The 25,279-nt window shown below is 42.3% G+C and overlaps 1 protein-coding gene across 1 annotated transcript in view; it reads right to left on the bottom strand.

The window, feature by feature from the left end:
• PSME4 (proteasome activator subunit 4) overlaps window positions 1-13,129 on the bottom strand; it is a 44,902-nt gene extending 31,773 nt beyond the window's left edge. Inside the window, exons 1-6 of the mRNA XM_066546072.1 lie at window positions 13,005-13,129; window positions 7,057-7,197; window positions 6,448-6,564; window positions 2,042-2,086; window positions 1,243-1,392; window positions 505-568 (exon numbers count right to left, since the gene is read on the bottom strand). Coding sequence (XP_066402169.1) covers window positions 505-568; window positions 1,243-1,392; window positions 2,042-2,086; window positions 6,448-6,564; window positions 7,057-7,097 — 417 coding nt within the window. The 5' untranslated portion in view covers window positions 7,098-7,197; window positions 13,005-13,129. The remainder of the gene's footprint in view (window positions 1-504; window positions 569-1,242; window positions 1,393-2,041; window positions 2,087-6,447; window positions 6,565-7,056; window positions 7,198-13,004) is intronic.
• Window positions 13,130-25,279: the final 12,150 nt, after the last annotated feature.

Here is a 25,279-nt window from a genome sequence, read left to right as displayed (position 1 = left end):
CACAGATACATGGCAGACTACCTGCCTTGAAAGATACAGCCCAAGGGAATTTTTGGCCAAGGGGAGTGCAGGTTCTTTATTTTATCTCAAAGATGACAGCAGCTCATTGCAGTGAAGGCAAAATATCACCACTCAAAATTAGGGACCACCCAAGATGTACTAAAAGACAGAACAGAAGTGTAATTTCTAGCAATCACAACTGCTCTTTGCATAATTCTAAGTACTAGCAGGCAGTCTGGAAAATGCCAGCATTCCCAAGGCTGGAATGAAAAGCTGCCTGAGCTGGCCATTAGACAATGCTCACCAAGCACAACTGCAGTCTCTTTATTTAGACAGTAATTGCTTGCTAACAGTAATGAAAGTATTGTCTCTGCTTTCTTGTACTAGTTAAAGCAGAAAGGAGAAAATCCATAAAATCACTGTTGGCTTCAATTCCTTGCAAGCACATTGTAGGAATATTTAAATGAGGATTTCTTCCAGTGCAGATGAAAAGCAAATACTTACCCCTTCCCACTGGGGAAGATTTTGAACTGACACCCAAAGGCCTATAAATTCATCAAACCAAAGCCTGAAAGAAAGCAGAAGCAAAATAATTTTAACACTGAGAAAGCAGCTCCCTCACTGAATATTTATCCCTCACTTTGCCAGGTGGTTGCAGGAATTTACCTGTCCCTCAGTTCATTCTGCAAGAACAGGGATCAATATGGACACACTTTTATCAATTTGCAGCTCACAGTGTATTCCCAAATCTGACTTTTAGTCCTTGCTTTTCTTCTTTATTTCTTGTCTGACTCTTTTTTGATCCCCCTTTCACACAACTGTCTCTCCAGGAGTTTCCTTATCTACCTCAGCTTTACCATCCCAACAGATAAAAACAAATGACACCTCATCTCCCTCTGCCTTGCACTGTGAAATTTGTCCCTTTTGATCACAAGTGTCATTAGCTCCTTCTCTGAATTCACCTGAGGCCAAGGATGCAAACCCTCCACACCAGTCTCTGACTTAAATTCACCTTTACAAACTCCACTTAATTCAGTTTAGTTTGACTTGCTGTGTGCTTTATCCAGTAGGGAAGAGGGACTAAGATTCCTGCAGGTTACTTTTTACCAAAGAAGCAGTTTGACAGCGATTCTGTCTTGAACTCCTGCCAAAAATGCTGCTGAAAGCCACCAGTGACTTCCAATCACTCTGTAAAAGATGATTCCTTGCATTTGGAGCAGAGCTCTCTTCAGTGACACCTACTTGAAACCCTTGTGGTGAAGTTCAGGGGGAAGGGTGGTGGGCAGGAAGAGCTCGAAGTAGGTGATGGCCTTCTGCATGGTCACATCAAAGGGACACATCAAAGGCCTCCACTCATCCAGCATTTCTGCAGTGGCATCTTCTGGGAAATACCTGAGAACAAGGAAACCACTGAATATACACACACTTGGCTTTAAACTCTGGCTCTTTTTAAGCATATTGAAAACCAGCTATTAATTTGTCATCAATGCTCATTTTAGAGCAAAACCATATGCCCAGGGGCCATAGGCAGGCAGCCCTCACCTCCAAAAACCCTCAAAAATACAGGTAAATAAAGGTGCATCATTAAGACCACCAATTAAAAAGATTCTTGTCTTGTGGAACCAGAGAAAAATCTGTACAATGCAAAACCATTTCACTGTGAAGGCTGGTCCAAATCAAACAACTATTACTCATTTTTGATGCAGCATAAAAAAAAAATATCACTTCAGGCACAAGGATCATTTATAGAAACATTACAGGAACGCTGGTGATTTAATTTCTTTAAAACACACTAAGTATGCATGCAATGCAGTATTTAAAATGCATATTAGATAGATTTTTTTATACAAGAAAATTATTGCAACCAAGGCTGTTAAAAAGGAAAAAGAAACCCCAGAAAAGTCTCTACCCTCCATCTTAAATTTTTAAGCAGCAGCCAAGCAATGACAGGAAGAGTGGGGGTCTTTTAAACACTTTTCCCCTTCTTCCCAAATTAATATTAAAGATCAAAAAAAAAAAAAATCAAGAAACAAACACTTACGGTCTGCAGCTCTTCACAAGTGTTTTCAGAACACTTTCTACAGAACTGAAATGAAAAGAGGAAATGTTAGGAATAATAGATTACTACATTTCAGAGACAGCATAAAATAAACAACCATGTGCTGACCTTTCCCTCCAGAGCTTAAGATAATGTAGATGCAATCAGATGTCTTCTTTGAACATGCATTAGCTACCTGCCTTCTCCACAGACCTGACTATAACAATTAAAATTGCTCTGCTCTCTCTGCTACTTCTGGTCCTATTTTTTATATTCTACTCTGGTATTTCCTGCATCTAAGTGAAGAATTAGTAGCACTTCATGGAAGTGACATCCTGCATTTTGTCCACGAACAACCAGCAAAGTGACTTCTGGGGGAGATGAAAACATAGAAAAATGGGTTTGTGGAATTCATGAATATTTGTAAGATAAATAAAGGCAACTTGTTGTTTTTAGTCTCCAAACACCATATTTGTCCTTTTCAATGTGGTTTTGGGCTTTGTCCAGTGGTTGTAAGAAGAAAGGAATTATCTGCAAATCAAGAGTTATTTCATTGGAGTCCTTCCCAAATAACAGCTGATTTTAAAAGTGCTTTTATCCACAGCAAGAACACTTGTTTGAGAAATCATTTCAACTCCTATTGTCACCTATTGTCACAGGATGCCATCAAACCTTTAAAAAGACTGAATCTGAGAATAAACTCAAAGAATAAAAGGGAGGGGGAGCAGAGTGTGATCAACCAATGCAAGCACCACGGTAGTAAATTGTCATGTTCTTCAAACCTTCCATTTATTACACAACCACCTCAAGACTAACTTGCACTTTTACCCAAAAAGATTCCCTGAATGAAAAAAAAAAAAGTTCTGGCAGAAGAAATTCTTACATTTTTTTAGATTTGCCTTCTCTAGAAATGGAAATATTGCACTCTTTCATTCATCATCCCAAACAAACGTTAAAAAATGCTTTTCTGCTCAGGAAAAAGATGATGCAAATATATAATCTTTAGAATTTCACCAAGATCAATTAATTTTGACACACACAAGTACTCAACATGTATTATTGTCTCTCCAGTCCTACATGAAGTAAGCTGATCTCATACAGCCAGGAGAATTAAAAAAATGAATAAATCACCAATTCCCTTCAACACTCAGTACAAGCCAGCAAAAGCCCACCCAGCCCTCAGAGCACTGCTTCAGTCAAACAGTGCCCTAGAAGATGCAAAATTATGTATATTTTATGCAACAGTGACAAAGGCAACTCAGGACCTCTCCCCAGAAAGAAAATTTCAAATGCGGAGAAGAAAGGCCAACTACTCATTAAACAAAAAATAAACTCAAACTCTGCAGGAAGCTCAGGAAAATCCTGGGTTCAAGTGAATATTGTCCTTGAAGGAGTTAGAAAAAAAGATAACAGTTGTTCCAAGAGCAGATAAATAAAGCATGAACCAGCACATTCCTAAAGAGCATTAAAAATTCACATGATAAATGTTTGGGTGACATAAACAAACAAGCTCTCCCCAGACTATCATTCCACTCAAGTCAGCTCTCACTAAGGAAAACCTGAAGGACGGGAATTTTAACAAACACTGAGGCCAGAGATCAACAAATTTTTAAAATTAATGAATTTTAATTCAAATCTCAGCATTTGTTAGTGTGAGAGAGCAAAGGAGAAACACTGGGACGTTCTCGCCTCTATTTTGGTTACCAATTTAGGAAGCCAGGAAACAAAAAGCAACAGCAAGACAATTTTGTACCCAAGAAAAATTCCCTTTTCCATTCAAGGGTGTTCAAGTTACAGGAGACATCCTGGAATATTCCCATTAGGGCACTGTGAGCAAAGGACAGGACAATGCAGCTGGGGAGGTACATTAAAGAACACCCAACACCACTCCTAACACCTATCACTGCTCTCGCTTTTGGCACTACAGGATTATTTTCTTCTTTTGGAAAGGTTCTTTTGGAAACAATTTGCAAATTGTTTTTGTTTTCCCCCCTGCATTTACACAGAGAAACATGTTAACATGTTTCAGTTAAAATGATTAACATGTAAACTGAGAGAGGTGACAATTACATTATCAAAAAGCAGTAAGGCAAATTTCAGTTTTTCAGGAGAAGGACTGAAGGTGAAGTCCAGTCCTGAAGTGGACACTCTGCCACAGAGCTTAAATTAAGACAATGGAAAGAGCAACCAGCTACAGTTTCACAAATTATTTTAGTGATCTCCTAACTAGAGTGAGCCATCTCTCACTGGATTAGTACAACTAAGCCCTTGTTTCTAAAAAAAACCCAAACAAAGCAAACTCCACTGCAATCCCACTGCCACTTCCAGCAGTTTTCTGCATTTATCATACACCAAAACTCCTGATACTGTTTCCCTACAGAAATTCCCAGTGAACTCTTGACACAGCAGCTCTTCACAGCCCCAAGGTTGTTGCTGGGTGGATTTTCCAGAAGCCATTACCTCACTGCTAAAGCACTTTCCATGATTTCATTGGATTTAAGAGGAAGGTACCTTCACTCCATAACGTGCTCCGGCACCAATGGTGATTTTATCCAAAACCACACACAACAATTGCTCCAATGGAAAACTTAGCTCTCATTTAAACCCCTGAAATACATTTGCTGGTTAAATTAGTTAGAACAGAGCCCTGGAGAGCCACTCCACACACACTGCCTGGGTCCCCAATTAGCAAGGTTGACATCCAGTGCGACATTCTCATAACCAGTGGTGTCAGGTTAACATTGGCCTTCCAAATACAATTATTTATGCAGAGACTTCCACCTGTGTGACAGTGTTACAGTCCAACAGAACATGCAGAAGGGACATTGGCCAGAGCTCAACAGAAAAAAAATAAGAATCATTCTTACCACCTATGTAATACATTAAGCACAAATGTTTTAGGTGAAGACCAGCCTGGTCGATATGAACTGAATGTAAACAAAAATAAAATTCAATTAAAACAGGAAATAAATTGAACAGCTACAAATCAGCTTTTAAAACCTTGACTTCCACCAAAAAGGTACCCCTTGAAAAAGGATGAGCACTGTATGAGAAGGAATCGCACTGCATGGAGTGGCTGACATGGAATATAGTTAATAAAATTGAATGCTTCAGTCAGATCATCACAACAGAAATCTTCCTTCCTGCTTAAACTCCTTTATCCTCCTGGAAAAGTTCCCTCCCTCCTACACAGGGAGCAGTTACTCAACACCATCCCCCCCAGAGCAAGGTGTGCAGGTACAAAAATAAAAAAAAAAAACAATGAAGGCTCTGCTCTTTCACATTTTACCTACAATTACCAAAATAATTCAATTTAGCAAACTGATTTTTTTCAGCTACACAGCCACAAGAGAAATTCAGCCTGAAATGCTCCATATATTTCCTGTTCATCTTCCTTATCAGCAATAGGATCTTCCCCTCAGGAATCAGTGCCTCAGTTTCATTCAGAAAATTATTTTTTAAAAGCAAATGAAGCACTTTCACCTGCATTTCTTGACATAAAGATTCAATTCAACCAAAGATAATGCATTATCCATGTGCTATCTTTTATAATTTGTAATTTATAGAGCAGGACCTTCTCTGACTGGAATAATTATGAAAATTTTAAGTCTGAAAATCTGACAGATGGAGAGGGATTGACAGTGCAGAGAAAGCAAAGAAAACAAGTTTTCATTTTTAAAATCAGCAGAACATGTCTAAAATTCTTAACTGGAGAAATTATTTCTCCCTATCACGGCATTACTTTGAGTAAATACCTGTATTTCCTACAGAAAATATTTTACTTTTCTTGGAGAGCAGACTGATTTATACCTGGATTCCAGATCCTGGGAATGATTACAGAACAAATACTGAAGGACAGTACCGTTTGTATCTTTTTCCCCACAACTTTACTGTGGTACAGAAGAGAACAGCACACATTGAACTTAGTACCTGTGCTGGTTTTGGCTGGGGTAAGTTAATTTCCTTCACGTTATTACCCATCTTTAGCTCAACCCACAAGTTTTCTCACTTTTACCCTTCCAGTTCTCTCCCCAGCCCCACCAGGAAGGGCAGCATGCAAGGCTTAGTTGCCAGCTAGGGTTAAACCACAACAATACTGTTAAATTTTTCATACTGAATTTATTCAACTGTGGGTTATCACCCTAAAATAAGTTGAGTGAGACCTCTGTCGCAGTGTATTTAAAAATTAATCACATTCATAAAGAAAGAAACAGCATGACAAACACAAGCCACAGGCAGAAGGAGATACATGATTCAGTGCAGCCCCGCGTGCAATTATTGAAAGGCGCCTCATGAAAATAGAAACAGAATATTTCCCATGTATCAAATTCCAGATATTAAAAGCACATTACAAAGTACTTTAAAGCAGGTACTAATGGCCTATGAAATGTTTGAAAATGTGAACTTACTTGGGAAACCAATTTAATCCCAGATGTTCTGTTTTGGAGTATAATATCCTTTCCAACATTTCATAGAGTGGTCGCCATGGTAACTCTAAATCATCCCTGGAAAGCAGTTCCTTTTTCCTAATAGGAAACAAAACACCAAGCAGTTCAGGATTCAGCACTGACATGGACACACTGCACATGGGCATACCCCCATCCCTGCTCCCAGTTTGGCACAAACTGCAGGAAGGTCAGGCAGGACCAGGCTGGTCACTGGCAGCCTTCAGCACAAGTGACACTGTCAAGATTTTCCCTGACTAAGTGAAATAAACATTACTGAGAGCCGTGAGCCAGTTTTCATCTTCTCCCTTGATGAAATTCAGCCTTAATTCCTGGCTCTCTGAGCTGTTTGGCTTTCCTGATACGGGGAAAATTGGCATTCTTCCACTTTCAGTCCCACTCCTAAAGCTTTGAAGGCGTTTGCACAAGAGAACCCTTTAACCAGCAGCACTGCGTAGGGCAGATAAGTGAAGTAACCTGTAAGAACTCTGCTACATGAAAGGCACAACATTGAGCAAGAGATCAACTGTTGGGAGACAGAAGTTTCCACAGTCAGCAGAAATCTCTACTCACTTTAACAGGTTGATCAGCAGGCGTGCAAATCCTTGCATCATGCTGATCTCCAGCTTTGGAATTGTCACCAACTCGTACAAGAGTTTGATAAAGAGCACGTGATCCTCCTTGCTGAATTTCCTGCCATACAGTCGGATGTATCTGCAAACCAAACACAAGAGGAGTCAGTAATATTTTAAAACATCCTATTTCTCCAAGACCCGAGCCAGAATCCCTCTGATTTGCTGTTTAGTGAAACAAAACTAAAACCTGGTTCCCAAGCCCAACAAGTAAGAACCTGAAGACACACAGCAAAGGAAGATTTACAACTGCAATTACAGGAAGAAAAAGAATGATCAAATAAAGTTTACAGCCCTCTAAGAGTCTACAAATACTGTAACCTAATGGACAGGACACAACCCAGAAGCTAAAAAAACAACCCAGAAAGTATTAAGACCAACCCAAATCCAATAGCTTCCAGCAAGGATGAACAATTGATTCAGACACTGAGCTTTGCTAGTGGTGTGCCCCATTGTCTTCAGCAAGGGGAGATCCATCAGACTCACTCCAGAAGAAGTGTTTGCTGGATTTAAGTTGAGATTGAAAAAAAGAAATATATTTCAAGTCTTGAAAGATACTCTGCACCAGAAAAACCCATATAAGGTGCTATGAGAGCATTTTAGGTGTGGCACAACTGTAAATTACTGTTCACTGGGAGGCAACTTCCCTTTCTATTACTGCTCTGACTATTCTGAGAGAAGCATATGAAAGCTGCTTTCTACTTCCCTTTCCCCATCAAATTCAAGGGGGGGATGTTTACATTTGATGGGCAGTGTTTTTTTCACTAATGTTCATTTCAACATGTTGTACTTACTTCAAACACAGAAGGAAACAAACAAAATACAGGATAACCCACTTTTCCACCACAGGAACCTAAATAATCTGGATTGGCCAGAGACACTACCTACCTACAGAATTACACCACCAAGAGCTGAACACCTACACTTTTCACATGCCTAAAAAAGACAGGAAAAAGAATCCTCAGGGAAAGAAAAATGGGTGAAACATGTATGATTAAAAAAAAAAAAAAAAGAAGAAGAAACTGCAGAAGCCTGGAAAATAAGTTTTAACTACAAAGAAACACAGAGATCCAATTTATCTGCCAGTATTACTATATATAACTGAAAATAAAACGTTTGGCTGGTTCTCCTTCGTGACATTTGCTAACAACAGCTCTGCTACACAAAATGCTGTTTAATTAAGAAAGGAGTAAAGTACACAGAAACATGCTGAACACAAAGATGTCACTATGCCCAAGCAGCAGGATTTGATGCCAAATTGCTCCCATATTTTACAGCTTCTTTATGTAGGAGGGAGGCAGAGCTGAAAGGGGTCAGTTATTTGTATTAATCCAGCTGAGCATTAAGGCAGTGTCAGAAAAGAAATCCTTCTAGAAAGGGGTGTTCAGACTTTCCCTCAAGATTAAACAAGAAAAATCTGTCAGAGGGGAACTGCAATATTTTCAGAATATCCCTTCAGAAGGAATGAAATATCACCATTACTAAATAAAAGAATATAGGCAGAACTTCATGAACCCTGAAGGGTGTCCAGGGGCTAATCAGACAGATAATTTTCATCATAGAAATGGTGTCTCTTCAGGATAATTGGGTTACTGGGGAAAAAAAAATAATTGCAGAACTAAATTATTGTAAGATAGAAGATAAGACTTCTGAAAGCAGATAATACTACATTGAGATGATAGCTGAAATCTTAAATGCACTGCCTTTTTGATTCCTTTGAGGTTTTACGAGTTCTCATCCTGCAAAAGGGACAAAATTATTGCCCTTCATTGTTCAGCTACGTGAAAAAAAAACCAAAACCCAACAAATAAAACACACCCACACAACATGAAAAACATGACTAAGAAGTGAAAATTCTGTTTCCAACTCCAGCCTTTCTGAACAGAGTACAGGACTCCAGCCTTTCTGAACAGAGTACAGGGTCCCTAGAGATTACAAAAAAAAAAAAAAAAAAAGAAGAAAAGAAAGAAAACCATTAAGTCAATTCCCCAGTCTCAGAGTGCTGGGTATCCAATCTCTCCCTCCAAAAGTACAATAGGCCTATTTTTAGGAAGTGTACTATCATATCATGTGGCCACCCTAAACTGCCCTAGAAAGTTGGCTGCTCTGCTACAGTTAAAAATTACCTCTCCTCCAGAAGCTGAACAGCACACCCCCTAAATTCCTGGCTCTCCATCTGCATTTGCTAACACACAGAACAGGATCACGACTGGTTTAAAGCTCAGTTTTTGACAAATGATGTGAAAAGCAATGAATCACGCTCAGCAGGACTGCTTAAATCACATGTACATGTACACAGCACACACATCCCTCACACAGCCAAAGAAAGCTTCTGTTTCCCTGATAAAGATGAGAGAAAGATGTCAAACAAGAGTTTTAGGCAATAGTGATTAAAATACTTGGCAAAGTCCTACGGAGACATTTCCATGCTCACTGTAACTTTGTGTCCTGTCATTCCCCTTCCAAACAGCTGAGCTGCCTTTTTTCCACACCTTACAGCAAGACACTTGAATGCCATTTTATAAGTCTAGACCTGACAAGCACATAAAATAACATTGTCAGGGACAGCAATTGAGTCCTTCATCTTCCCACACCCCTGACTGCTGGAGCAGGAAGCACAGAAAGGCATTTGTGTGTTTGCCTGGCTGCAGAGTTAACTCCGTGTACAGTAACCATGAAATGTCCGTGTCATATTAATATGTTCATTTGTTGACTATATTTAGTGGGTTTTTTTTCATTTTTAGAACAATCTATGAACCATGAAAGAGGGGGAAGTTGAGGCAATGTAGACTGCTGACCTGAAGACCATAAAAAATTATGGAGCAAGAGCAGTTAAGCAAATTATTTTGATGTAACCTGCTTTTCCCACACACGCTGTGGCAAGCTGAGATTCACTCTTCAGCTTTCACAACTGGTTACTATTTTACAAGCTTTTACCAGACAAAGCTGGAGGAATCTGCAGCAATTATTACAGATTTATCTGCCAGTCTTTGGGGCAAGTTTTACTTGCTTCAGAAACCTCATCAAATCATAAGTTACTCTCCTCACAGGAGAGAAAGTTCTCTCACCACAGTCCACACACACATCCCAAAAGAACCAGGTGTCACCACTGAAAATGACCCATAAAAGAATTATTCAAATCAGCTTACAGACATTATGTCTGATAAACTCCTATTCTGCCTCTTTTCTGTCCCCCCTCCCTCCTCAGTTTGTGACATCAGACAGCTGAAACAGCTGGTCTGAAGATAAATATGTGCAAGTCATGGTTCCAGCTGTGGGGGGTATAAAAACTACACAATTCAGCGGTCACCATGAAAGAGTACTCAAATTTTTAATTCAAAAAAAGATCTGGGTTTCACTTTCATTCTCCCCTGTGGCACAGAGTTGTAAAAAGCTGAGGAGGTGTAAGTATGCAGGTGTATCATCCACATGCCACTGTTTGCTTTGCTCATTTGTATGTACACATATCTGTATTAATATTTGTATCTCTACAATTAATAAGGATGTAAATTATTTCACAGAATACTGCAAGAATTCCAGCCTTTGCAATTCAGACATTGGCAACAAATCTAAGCAGCCATCATGCCATTATGAAGATTCTGAGTGTTTTCTTTTTATTAATTATAGCTTTATGCAGGAGGGGAAAAAAGGGAGGAAGTAAATTTGGAGATGAGTCCCTGACTGTCGAGAGATGGTAGAAATTGGATTCAATAGTCATGAACACCACAGGGCTGGAAGTGTTTTATCTACACTTCAACTCCTGCTACTGTATTTCACAGAATGATAGAATTGTTTATGTGGGAAGGGACCTTAAAGCCCATCCAGTGCCATACCCTGCCATGGGTAAGGACAATTTCCACCATCCCAGGGTGCTCCAAGCCCCATCCAGCCTGGCCTTGGACACTTCAAGGGATCCAGGGGCAGCCACAGCTTCTCTGCACAGCCTGTGCCAGGGCCTCCTCATCCTCACAGGGAAGAATTCCTTGCCAATATCCCATCCAACCCTGCCCTCTGGCTGTTTGTAGCCACCCTCCCTTGTCCTGGCACTCCAAGCACTCCAACTACTTGTGTTTTGTTAATACAGATAGTCCCTCTCCATTTTTTTTGCCTGCTCCCTTCAGGTACTGGAAGGCCACAATTAGATTGCCCCAGGCCTTCTCTTTTCCAGGCTGAACAACCTGGATTCTCTCAGCCTTTTATCCCTAGAAGTACTTTGTCAAGTCAAACAGAGCAGCAGCACATCTCTCACATTAACTACACCAGCTTATTTTTTTTACACCAAGCCCACTGTTTCCTTCCCTGCCCACACCAAACACACTCAGAGCCTCCCTGTATCTAAAATGCCACAAAGAAATCTTGGTACTAACAGGCATCAGACAAGCTGCAAACACTCACAATGAACTCAAACTTCAAAGTGTAGGTGGAAAACCACAAATTGGAGCCTGCTGACCTTTCTGTGATTCATAAAGCAGCACAGCAGTGGCTCCCAACAGGCCAAATTCACTGCCCTGGAGCCTGAAGTGGTAACAGCAATTGCCATTTACAGAGTGAGTAACAGGGTGATTCTGAGGCACGCTTAGAATGAATTTCTGTGCCTGTTGAGCCTGTTTAGCTAAAGCTTATCTTTCTCACAGTAGGGACTCCTAAGTTTATTTCAACTTGATGGGAAAAGGAAGTTCCACCACAGGCACGGGCAACAGGTACCACCGACACCAGTATGAGATGGCAGATGGCTGGGGGGTGGGAAGGGAAGCAGCGCTGAACTGGCTCCAAGCAGGTTCAAACTGTCACACAACACAAACATGTGAGTCATTTTGCAACCACCACTGTAATTCTATCTAAGACTGCCTCTTGGGAAACAGAAAGACACTTACATTCCAATACAGTCGAATCTAACAGGCTTTGACTGATAAATGTATGTTAATTTCTCAACTGATATTACAAAAAAAGGACTTATGTAAGGAGAGGAGTTGTAAGCAAGTGAGTGTTTCAAAACGGTTCAAACACACGGACTTTGTTGTTTCTGGCACACAGGAAATGCTGTTTGTGAAGGCACACACAGCATTCAGCAACAAACATGATAAACATCCACAGAATTTACTGATTGCAGCTACAGGACTCACTGTCATATGATGCCATACCCAGTGCCAGAGTTTCCCGAATAAAACAGGGTCAAGTGTACTTCGTAAAATTCACGAGAAGTAACCTATGTCGTACTCGGTGCTATCTATGAAACCACCGCGGGTTCATCTGTACAAAAACCACCCTGCCAGCACACACACCACGGCCAACATCAGCACAAACTACCCCGCGCCAGAGTTCAGCCAAGATATCAAGGGCACCAGCGGTGTTTACGCAGCATTAAGCCAGAGTTTAATCCTGCCAGCATTGACCCAACAAACGGCCTGTCTTGAGAAAGACTTCGTGTCCCTATAGCAGAAGTTACACGGAGATTGTATCAACCACAACTTGCTTAAGAAGGGGAGAGGTGAAACAGGTGCCCACAGCGGCATTAAAAAATATACACGTATTAAAAACAAAAGCACGAGTTAATCGCACAAGCGCTTAAATCGTAGAATTCGGAAGTTTCAGAGGCGGCAGGCGAGCTCTTGCGGCCGGAGCCACCTTTGTCCCCGTTTCCGATGTGGAAGTGCTGGCCTTGCGTAGGGCAGGGACGGGACAGCGGCCGGGAGCGGGGCCCGGCCGGGCGCCAGCGGTTCCGTTATGCGGGAGGCGCTCCCGGCGGGCACGGCACGGCTCGGCTCGGCTCGGCTCGGCAAGGCAAAGCAACGCAAGGCAAAGCAAGGCAAGGCAAGGCAAGGCAAGGGACGGGACCGACGCGCCGCTCGCAGCCTGAGGCCCCGCTCCCCGTCCCGCCCCGGCACTCACGTCGAGAGCTTCCTGGTCCAGAAGAGCCCGCCGGGCCAGAGCTCCTGCAGCTGCACGGCGCGGGCCAGGTTGCCCTTGATGTGCTCCAGGAAGCGGGCGGCCTCTTCCTCCAGGCGCTCGCCGTAGGGCAGCAGCTTGTTGTAGACGATCTCCTTCTGCGGCGGCCGGGCCATGTCGGCGCTGCCCGGGAGGGCCGGTGACCGCGGCCGCCGCGCCCCGCCCGCCCCGCTCGGCTCTGCGCCGCTCACTTCCGGCGGAAGGCGGGCCCGGGGCGGCTCCGGGCGCTCCGCGGGCACGGGGCCGGGCCGGGGGCGCGGGGCCGGGGCCGGGCCGGGGCGGCGCTTTGGGCACCGCCGCGGGGAGGGGCGGAAAGGGCACGGCGCCCGCCCGAGCGCAGGGTTCGCGCTCTGCGGCTTTGCGGCTGGGGGAAAAGCCCTTCTGCTAAAGCTGCCGCCGCCTGGACGCGCAATTGGGAGTGAAAACATTCACCCGCCGGCTGCGCTCATCGGGAGGGAATCGAGCATTGGTTCTCGCCCAAAAACACTCGGCGTGAGGTGGGGATGGGGCGGGTGCTGGAGGTAACGGGGCAGTGCCCGTCCCTGGAGAGGTGCGGGGACAGAGCGACACTCAGTGCCGCGGTGTGTCGGACTCAATGATCCCGAGGTCTCCCATCTCCGAGGTCTTTGCCAGCCCAATTGATTCGGTGGTGCTGTAATTAGCCCCGGAGTTTGATAGCAGATTGCGCGGCTGCCTAAGAGGCTTATTTGAAATAATAACGCTAGTCAGGAGCGCAGAGCTCGCCCGCGGGCGTGGGATAAACTGCTGAGGGATATGTGATAACAGCGCTGATAGCTGTTATCTCCAGCTGTCCTAATATAATTGAATTTCCCCTCAAGAGTTACATCGTGGCCATACAACAGCTGCAAACTGATTAGATTTAGAGCTACTGACAAGGGCAAATCCTGTTTTCTGATCTTTATGCTCAAACTAGCTCTGCTTAAAATTTAAAAAAAAAAAAAAAGACGGCTAACTAATTTCTGGAACACGATAGGGAGAGGAGAAACACCACAGAAAACCTAAGTATGACAGGCAAAGACATCATGGCATCTTCCCGAGGAGTGCATCATCTACTTTCCTCACCCTCCTAGACCTGTATTTTTAATAAAGGAAGCACCAGGATTTGGTGTAGTGTCCCATCCTTCTGAAATACCCTTCCATTCCTAGAAGATTTTGTATCACATGATCTCATGAGTCACATCTATCAACTTTTACATGATTACTAAATAGCTGGACTTCACTCAATTTGTTGCCATCTTTCACAGGGACTTTACACTTGTGTTGCCTCATAACTGCATGAAGAAAAACAATCATAGATGAATCTCTTCCCTTTCTGGCTTGAATTAAAAATGAAAACTTGGTCATGGTCAGCTTTCCATGGGGATAAAGTACATCTTGGTTTAGCATTTTTCTGATGAAAACAGAAATAAACAATATGAAATGAATAGTTTTATCACCAATGCAGTCAAGGATAAATTGCCCCAAAAGCTGTAATAAAAAACCAATATCTACAGTTAGTGAAAAGGGTAAGTGAAAATATGCGTGCATTGAAATTGAAAAGTCTAAAATTACTTATTTTCTGTCACTTAGAGGCAATTCTTGATAATCACAATGGTGGTTTGTTCAGACATTTCCAATGTGGGAAATTGTTTGTCAAATTTGAAGCATGCAGTTTGTTTGGACTTGGAGAGGGAAAAAAATCAAAATTCTAGCCCAATTTTCTGAAATTGAAGTTGGCAGATACATCAGGAGCTTCCCAGCTGCATTCTGTTGCTTTGTAGCCGTGTTATAAAAAATTACTCCTGCCCTTTCTAACCTAAGTTAAAACAAAGCCTTGATTTTTCAGGCATTTTGGAGTATTTGGCATGTGAGTGAACACCTCTGACCTCAGGGAGCCTGTTCTGTCTGAGCCAGCAAGCTGCCGTCTCAGCTGTGGCCTCAGACACATGAATGCCTTCCACCAGGATTAAACGCTGTCCTTTTGGGGAAAAACATGCCAAGTTACACCATCAGCACCTCTGACAGCCATCCTACTAGCTCATCTGATCTCCTCCATTCCTGTTTTCAGAGTCTGAAACAAGGGGAGAGGAGATTCCTGCTCCATTCATAATTACAGTAGTAAGCATACCTGTAGTACTTGCTTTTTGAATGTATTTTCTGCATGTTGATTAATTTACTAATTACATTTAGTAATTATTAAAAAACCCTAGTCCTTTCCCCTCCTTGCTATGCCGCCATTCCGCTCTTTAAAAAGAGAAGAAAAAAAAAAAGAGATACATTTTGCCAAGTGAGTCAAAAATAAATGTGTTGTTCAAGTTTGCAATATGTTTTGGCTGCAGCAGTGTGTGAGAGCACATTTGGTTCCCGAGTCAGATGATGAAGGACGGGGCTTTCATAACACAGGACCCGTCTGTGCCACTTCACATCAACAGCTTCTTCCTCTCCCATTAAGTAGGAGGAATATGAATTGCCAGCAACCCAAATATGGCAGCCACCTGTTGGTTTTGGCATTGCCTCCTGAGAGCTGATGAATCCGAGTGGAGTAGTTGTGAGAAAAACACAATCTTCCCATTCATGAGGAACTTTGAGTGCTGCCAGTGGCGTGGGTCACGCTGGGGGCTGTCCACGTGTTCCCTCGCTGGGCGATGCCTGAGGGCAGCCAGCACCAGCACTGGCATTTGGGATTTGGGAATCTTGTCACCCAGCCTTGCTTCCTGCTGCCTCAGCTCCCCAGGGACTACTTAGCACAGATGTTTTCCTTAGTGACCCATCTGTCCTTCCCACCCAAATTGGATAATGTTTCAATGACATATTTCCATCCATTTTTCAGTACCTGAGGCCCTTCCAGTACCTGAAGGGAGCCTACAAGAAAAATGGAGAGGGACATTTCATAAGGACCTGGAGAGACAGGACAAGGGGGGATGGCTTCAAACTGAAAGAGAATAGGTTTAGATGAGATATACACAATAAGTTCTTCTCTGTGAATAGGGAAGCTGTGGCTGCACCATCCCTGGAAGTGTCCAAGTTCAGGCTGGACAGGGCTTGGAGCAACCTGGGATGGTGGAAGGTGTCCCTACCCATGGCAAGGGGTGGAACTGGATGGGCTTTAAGCTCCTTTCCAACCTAAACCACTCTATGATTTTCCAGTTTGGAAAAGAATAGCCAATACAAGAGGAGCTTCATATTGCCTGTATCATACCTGTCCTAGGCTATGACCCCCATATCTCACAAAGCACCACCACAGGAATAAAGAGGAATATAGCTGCTTTTAGATGAGGATCCTCAGACTTTCCCTCAGCCACGTGTTTCTAAACTGGTCAGTTGCTGAAAGGGGCCAAAGAGGCAACTCAGAAACATCCTTGTCACATAAACTCCTATTTTACAGAGAACTTGTCTATTTGGGGGATGAGGGCAAAAGTAATTACAGCATCTGAATGAGGAACTTAAAGTTTCCTGTGTAGTATGGGACAAAAATAGGTTCTTCTAAAGTGTGATTCAGAGGAACTAATTTTAGGTCCCTAAAATAAGGCTGTCTAAATACTCCACGACATGTTTCAAGTTGGATGGGGAGGCGGGTTCAGTGTCACCTACAGCACACATGCTGAATATTGTTCTTTTTTTGCAATGCCTGTTTGGATCTGTGTGTTCTAATGTGAGTGGAATATTTCTGTTGAGCAGAAATAAGAGGCCCTTGTGAAGAGATTAAAGTGGGCACCTGTCTTATTTTTAAAACTCTATTTCATAGACAAGCCTGACCAAATAGGTGCAGCATTGTTATCCTTCACTTTACATTCCCAGTGGTTCTGTTTATGAGAGTTAAATCCATCCTCAATTATATCCATTCATAAGATATTGTTTGGCCTCTGCTCTTTTCCAGCTGAACTTAGTGGGTTACTGTGCTTACAATGGACAGTCTTTGTACAAGAACAGGACCTCAATTCTCCTTGGTGAAATAAATTAATTTATAGCAAAAGTGTTTTTTCCTCTCCACTCCCTGGATTTGTTCTCTTTTGGTGCCTTATTGCCTAAGATTTGGAAAGCATAATCGTCCCAAATCCACAGCAGAGATTCTGCCTGTGACAGGCTGTTTCCTCGACATGTCTGAAACTCCCAAAGATATCCCTGGAAACTATTGTGCCTGTGGGGAGAAAAAGCAATGGACTTGAGCCTCTTTGTAAGAGGTTCTTTCCAAATTACTCACAGCTATTTGAAATAAATAATAATTCCTTGGACATGACAGAAATGCAGCCAACTTTTGGGAAATAGACATTAGGGTTAGTTTTCTGTTCCTCTTGAGCCATTGAAATGGATTTTTCTGTCTCACTCTCTTGCCAAACAGAAACCAGCCCCAGAGGAGCACGTGATGACAGTGAACTCACAAAGGTCATTCCTAGGGATTCTGCTGTTCTAGGAAATCAAGGCAACACAGTCCCTTGGCAGCCTGCAGTCACTCACATAGAAACTGCTCATTATGGACTTGGGAGTCTCATGCAGCTGCCCTGTGTTTGCCAGAGAGGATTGTGACACACCTTACCCCAAGTGCCTGGGTGGATGATCATTTTTATTGGTTTTAACTGGCAAATGCATCTCTTGCACCTTCATCTGCAGTTCTCTGGTTTGTCTATTCCTTGTCAAGATGAAAAATCAGCCATGTCTATTTAAAAATAAACTTAAAAATAAAATATATATGGTCTGCTTTCTCAACCCAGGATAAATCAAATAACAACCAAAAATCTTTGCTCAGGTTTTCAGTCTTGTTTCAAGCAGCATTGAGCACAAATAATTGTGTTTATCATGGCCATAGCTCAAGTAGTTGTTCAGGCTTTAGTTCTGTGGGTGGATTGTGTGTTCACTGTTTGGACATGTGGATCAGAAGTATTTAAATATTTATGAATTCTGGAGGAGAAGCAGTCTCACTTGAATATTCCCCTAAGCAACCAATCCTTTCTCTCCTGCTAATGAATTATCTATCCTTTGCTTCTGGCTGAGTGGTTTTGTGCATGGAATCTTCATGGGAGACTTCTTGGCATGTTTCTAAAGCAGCAGCTTCTCTCATGGAGTGTTAGGGAGACGCCCAGGAGATTAACAAACCTTTGGGAGGATCACATGGCACAAACTCGGAGCTCTCTGGTGTTCATTTGGTCTAACCTGGCATGTTGTTTATGTCTATGCCTTGGTAATGTGGGGATAACAAGTGTAATTATGGCAGGGGCATGATTATGGTAGTGCTGGGGCCTGCTGACTAACACCAGGATTCAAGGAACTGTAAATTGTAAATTTATTATTGTCCCAGGTATCCCATTAGGAAGAGTTCAAGGTGAAACAATAACTGTAAATTAACACTTCCTTACAACCTTGGAAATATAACTGTCAGAAAGGCTGTTTAGGATAGGAGGAATGTTCCAATTAAGGAGCACAGGAGGCCTGTAAATTCAGGGATATCCCAGGGAGAGGAAAAAGTTGCTTTTGCCACATTTTTGTGTTGTTATTTCGAGGCCTAGCCCAATGGAAAACTGAGCCTTGCTTAGTACAAAGGCAGCAGCTGCCCTTCTGCTGGGCAGAGCACTGACTGAGAACTGGGTGAAAGAACTCAGGGGGTTTAGAAAATTCAAGTGAGAAACAGAACAAAAAGAGCAGGAAAAAGACAGCTTGTAATCTCCAGAGAGGGCTCTGCAGGACAATCCAGTGGGCGTTCACTGTGGCTGTGATACCACTATCTACAGCCCCCCATGTGTTTTCTTTTTCAGTAGCGTTGCAATGGATGGATACAGAACCTGATTCATGCTTTCTTGGCTTTGCCAAATGCCTGTTCAAATCCTGTAGCCATGCTCTGAATTAATCTGCTTACCCAAAGGCATTGCTGGAAAAATGGTTGTCCTTGGAGATTCCAGCCCCCTTTGCCTGGGAAAGATAGAGTCATCAGCATCTGGAGTGATATTAGCAGGAGGCTTGACAGGCTCTGAAATCAGAAGAAACTGGGCCAGAATCATTCTGCTTACCCCTAAATATCCCCAGCAAATTAGCCCCTCTGAAAAGCAGGGAGTTTTGAGATGGAAGTCAGGAGCGAAGTGAATTGGGGGTGGTGTCAGGGGTGCCAGAGGTGTTACCAAGTTCAGAGCACCCAAAGAGCTGGATGTGCACAGCAGCTCTGCAGCACAGCAGCTGCAGCAGTCTGAGTGCAGCCACAGCCAGCCCTGCCAGCCCGGGGCCAGCAGCCCAGGGACCTGACCCGATCCTGCACTGCACAGAGCAAGGGATGGCATCCACCAGCTCTCCAGGGGCTTTTCAGGGAGCAGCTGGTGCCATCAGAGTTACTTTCTAGAGTATCTCCTTCAGGTGCCCTCACTGTGATTTTTTTGAAGTTAGGTAATCACTTAGGTAGTCTTATTTTCTCACTAGATTCCCAGACTCCGTGCCTTTTTCTCTCTGCAAAGCTTTCAGTTTCTTTCAGGCTGGCCTCAGTCTTTGCTGCGGAAATGTGCAAGAACATTTTCCTGTGACAAGACTAAAACTCAGAACTAAAGATTAAGAACTGGGCGTACATACAATCTTACTTCCCCGTGCATACTCTCCATTTTCTTAGTTCACAGAGAGACATCCTGAGTCACAGGCTATTTCATTCTGTTTAATAGTGCTAAATGGGTTTTTCATCCCCTCATTCATCTGCTTTTAAAGTTCATTTTGTTCTGGTCTCATGTTCTGCAACAGTAATTTCTGATTCATGCACAGTGTGAAAAGTTGTTCCCTTTTGATTGTTGTTAACTTTTTATCTGGGGATTTTTTTTAGTGCCCTGAGTTCTTCCATATGAGAAATAAGAAGGCCTCTTTGCCATCTATGATTATACAGAATAATACAAAAATCATGCTGATTCTTCCTGTTTTATCAGAACCACTAAAGTTTCTGCTAGGTTGGATGGAGAAGATGCCATCAAGTTATAAAGATGGATGAAAGTTTGGGACTGACAGCATCCCTCCTTTTGAATGCAAGAGGACATCTTTCTTCACCCAGCTGCTGACTTTCACCAAATTTGTCACAAGTAAATGTCTTTGAATCATATTTTTGATGAGAGCTGGCCACATGTTCAAATTTGGAGAATGAAATCCAGAAGTTTTTCAATAACCAGCAGTGAAGCAGTAATCATTTCGGTGAGACTTCCTCTGATGGAACAGGCTGCACTAATACAGGGCAAGATTCTGAAATACTCACAATTTTCTCTTTGTTGTTTTGAGAAGGAATAAAGGTCTAATGCAATTAAGGAGAATGAATCAAGAAGTTTCACAGAGCTGCAAAATGTAATGTTGTCAACCCCCCTCCCTGAGAAACCATTCCTTTAGCAACCCACGCTCTTTTGTGTGTTCTTAGATCTTCTGTAGAGCCCTGAATTCTCCCTAAATTTGACAGCATTGTTCTGGCAGCTGCGGGAAGGGTGATGCTTAAAATTTCCTGTGTTTCAATGGGAATAAAAACTTACTGCCTTAAATGACCGCATCTCCTCCTCCTGCTCAGCATGTGCAAAAGGAGAAAACATAACAGCACAAATCTCAGTGTTTTCCTCAAATGTTAATGAGTTTGCTGTGAATGGTTATTTCATAAATCAAATGGTGGATCAATCTGCTTTCCTATCAAAACAATTTAAATGTGGGTGTTATAGTAGGTGGGTTTGTTTTTGGATTTAGTCATCAAGCCAAGCCTGACCTGACCTTTCATGCCAGCAGACAACTGACAGACTTAACCCCAAATTCCACCTGATTCCTGTGCTTTGGTACTGAATAGTTTAACTTTATCCATCACATTTTTGATTGAGATGGGTTTTTCTTTGCCACAGGACACATCAGTTCATATGCTCATGTTTTAATTCCCAATATTTTGTAGTCTAAAAGAACTTGGCAGTGGTGATGCAAGTTTCCAAGGCTGATTTCCTCATAGCAAGTATTTATATTTACCCAGTGGCTCAGTTTCTTATTATCAATTCAGATTAAAACTTCACAACTACCAGCTAGGCATGACTTACCTGAAAATTCTTTCTTTTTATTTACATATCAGTGAAAATACTTTTAAAAGCTTAATTTAGACTGAAAAACTTTGAACTTTGTTTTCATGTGGTTTTATTGGTGGAGGTTTAGAGGTTTATTGCCCAACTTAAAAAATAAAAGCTCCTTTCAGAGAAACAGTCAATAGGTCTTCATGCCCTACAGAATCAGGCTATGACACAAAAATAAAAAAATAACACTAAATATAAACAATATAGTCTAGCCAGAGGAAAATAACAGGCTCACAATTTTGTATGTGTCACTTTATGTAAGCAGTCCGGGATTTTGGAGCACGAGGGACAAATTTAGCTCCTGTGCACACAAAGTTTGGCTGCCCTCCTGAAATCTGATCTGTGAGGGTGTGACTCATACCCTGTAAGACTCTCCCCTTGCTCAGGGGCTGCTGCAAAGGTGGGGTGCTCTTCCCACATGGATGACATCCCTGGATTTGGATCCTGGAGTATAAATGGATCAGCAGACAAGTGCTGTAACCAGGTCACCTCCCTGTGCTATTGTCACACTGGGTTTTCAGCGATAAAGTCATCATTAATCACTCAATCACCTGAATAGAGCTCTCAAAGAATCCCTCTTTGTGCCTGTCTTGCCCTTTAGACTTCCAGACTATAATCTGCAGTGCTAAAAAGAGGAAAGGTCCTGATAGCCAGTAAAGAGGAAGAACTGGGAGATTAAGCCCTCTAAAAGGTTTCAGTATATTTAGATATTATGTAAATAAGGACTGCAAAAAAGACCCTGAAGAAGCTCATACAGTTTTGAAGTAGAGGTAGCAATCCCCTTAATTTTCATTCAGAAATGAGGAATAAATGCAATTTAGGAATAAGGAAAGGAGGAAGACTAGTGAAAAAGGTTAGAAGTTTATAATTTTGCCTGAAGAAGAAAACATAAAGGAACAGCAGTGCATTACCTTAAAGGACAGAAAAATAAAATCTAATGTGCATTACAATTCACAGAAAATAAGGGAAAAATGCTGGAAAGGTCAAATTAAGCTTATATGGCTTCCTTGATATTCCACGCTCCCTAGGTAACAGCAATAACCTGGCAACAGAAGCAGCATCTTTATTATTTATTTATCTGAAGGCTTTGGTGCCCTTTGGGAAACACTCATCAAAACCATCTGGGGACAGTTTACAAGTGAATCAGGTCTGGAGTTTGGTTCAGATAAACAGAGCTGCACAGCTAAAAATACATCAAGAAACTTTTATGATCAGAAGTAGCAGGGGAGAGACATGCAATCACAGCAGGTTTGGGGAGGAGCCAGGTTACCTAAAAATGGTGCAGAAAAACAGTGCAGTTACAAGGTGAAGGATGAATCAAGACAGCAAGTTGGGAGGTTATGTGCCTGATGGGCTATCAATGTGAATGCCAAAGGCAGTCATTTTGGGAGCGGGAAACATCAGGTGTGTGTGGTGGTGTGAGGTGACAGCCACACACAAATAGCAGCAGTAGTGGCTAATGAAAGAACCAGAAAGCTGGCTTCCCACCTAGTCTGTACCAGAGATAAACAAACAGCATAAATAAGGAAGCTACAACTTCCCAATGACCAACCCAAAAGCTTAATAACTGAGATGCTTTAATCAAATTGCTTTTCATTGGCCAGAGTCAAGGGCACCAACAGCTGTGCCCCTCCCAACCAGCCTCACCTAGGACCCACCCACACCCCTCTGCTCTTTGGTGCAGGAGTTCTACTTAAATGAGGGCTGAGCAGAGCTCTTGCCTTTAAACCATGGGTGTGTTCAGTCCTGGTTTTACCTCTGTTGTAGCTGTGGCTTCCTGCTCCTGGAGGGACTCTGCTGCCTAGGTACTGTTGTCACTGATGTGCCAAGGTTGCTCCTCACAAAGCCTTGTTTGTGCTGGTCCCTGGTGTTTGGCTGCAAGGGCACTACTGTTGGGTTTTGGTGTTTTCCAGTAATAATAATTTTTATTATACCCTTTTTAATGCCATGGCTAAAAACCAGTGTTGTGGGAAAGTTTTACAGTGCTTGGAGTGAATACTGGGAGGATTTTAAAGGCTTTATGCCCAGAGGAGGGGCAGAGGGCCTGGTGGTGAAATGTATTATTGTTATCTTTACAACTGGCTGTAGCTTTGGGAAGTGCAGCCAACTGGTTCTGCTTAGGCCAGTGCCACCACCCTGGAATAAACAGCTGGAAGTGGGAGGGAAATTCAGAACTCCATGCAGGCTGCCTGCATTTTTTGGTAGTGTGTGCTAAAGCTCTCTTACTAATTAGTGTGTTTGAGTAACCTTTGGTTACTAATATTGCTTACTTAGGCAGCAAAATATTAAATGTTTCAAGAGTATGACCTTCAGAAGTTTTCTGTCACTTGTTACGAAATAAGGAGAAAGTTGGACTTGTCTAAGGAAAGAGGGTCAAGGTGTTTTAACAAATGAAATGCCAAAGACTGTAGTGATAAAAAATGTTGTTGCCAGTGCTGGAATCTGCAGGTAACAAAGTGTCATCAGCACCAGGATAAGCTCTGCTTTTAAGCTTTTGTGGCTTTCTAGTGCAATAAACTCCACTAAAAATCTCCTTTTTTACTGGTCTTGCTTTTCACTGCTGCCAGATGGCAGCAAATTACAAAAGATTTTCTGTGTTCTGCTCCTCCTTCTGTGGAATCCTCCTCTTTCAAAACAAAATGGTGCTGATTTCACATTAGAAAAATGTATGATCTCCCTGAAAGGCAAAGGTTTGATTTAATGTGCTATATAGGTAAAGCAAATGAAGTTTTGTCCATTATGTTCCTATTCCCTGTCATACTGGGAATAGGATTTTGTTTCTATGTGAATATCTGATATCTGTGCTCTGTGCTGAATTGAGTGGTTGTTTCTTGAGTTCACTTGTGTGTCTGGGAAAAATAATTTTGTTACTTTTCTAGGACCTTATTTTGAACCTCCCTGTAGTCTTAAGATGCAAACCTGTGAACAACTCAGGTTATGCTGTATTACTGTAGAAGACAAGGAGCATGTGGATGGAGGTTACTTAATGGAGACAGCAGATAAAATTATTTTGATTTTTATCGTTCAGTTGCTGTTAACTTACCTTTATCTGTTGATGAGTGAGAGCAGAGTTCATCTTTTAAGGCTGGATGAATGCTGTTTCTAATGTAGAATTTTGCCTGAAAAGTTTTGGTTTTTTTGTTTTGTTGTTGTTGGCTTTTTTTGTTTTTCTTTTTTTTTTTTTTTAAGTAAATATGGTGGGGGAAAAGTTAAACTTCAAGCAGACATAGAAAGCACCAGAGAAAAACTTTTGTGGTGTGTTGCTGAGGACTCGACCTACTAAATAATCAATTGTTGACTTGGTTTTTTATCTGTAGCATGTAGACACAAGAAATGTCACAATGACAGTTTTGGAAAGGTGTTCTAATGAGAACATAAGCACTACTGGATAGCACTGAAAGCTGGGTGAATAGCTTGCATGGAATGAACTTTCTTTCTCTGGGGTCTGCTGCTCCAGCTGAGGAGTCTGGCATTTGCCCCAGCACAGTGGGGAAGAAATGGGCTGTTCAAACTGTATCAAGTTTGCACTTAATTTTTGAGAGTTTGTTGACATCCAGATCTCTTCATGCTTTGTGAATTTCAGTGTTGGTGCCACATTTTTATTTAACTTGGAACATGAAACTGACCATGCAAGAAACCAGGGTTTGTTTACTATTTGTTGTCCTAATTTTTCATTTGAACGCACAGATCCAGAAGAAATAAAAAGTTGTTTTCAGTTGCTGCTCCTTTATTTCATGTTGGAAATCAATGTGTTCCTCTGATGTGGGAATATGTGGCAATGTGAAGTCAAAGTGTGGGTTTTGATGGGCTGTTCAAAATCCAGGTGAAGATTTTTAAGTCATGTGGAGATTGGAGATGTAAGTTGGTCACTAAACCTCATTCAGGAAGGGGAGCCCAAGGCAAATTTGAGGAGTTTTTCTCATGCTTTGTTTTCAACGATTTCCTGTAAATGTCTAGGAAAGACTAATGCTGCTCACCTGTGCCATGGATGCTGATAACTCCAGGTGTGTGTGTGTCAACACCAGTCCTGGAGGAGGAGATGGTGCCCTTCGCACACTGCTTTCCGAACATAAGTCTAATCTGAAACAGAGACGGCAATGACCCCTTGTGAGGGCTCTTTGGGAGCCGCCCCTTAGGGACGTGGGGCCGCGTCCCTCATGGCTGGAGCATTTTCCC

Source organism: Molothrus aeneus, chromosome 3, assembly GCF_037042795.1.
Source record: "Molothrus aeneus isolate 106 chromosome 3, BPBGC_Maene_1.0, whole genome shotgun sequence".
NCBI lineage: Eukaryota > Metazoa > Chordata > Aves > Passeriformes > Icteridae > Molothrus > Molothrus aeneus.
This window is presented reverse-complemented; position numbering and strand designations above follow the sequence as displayed.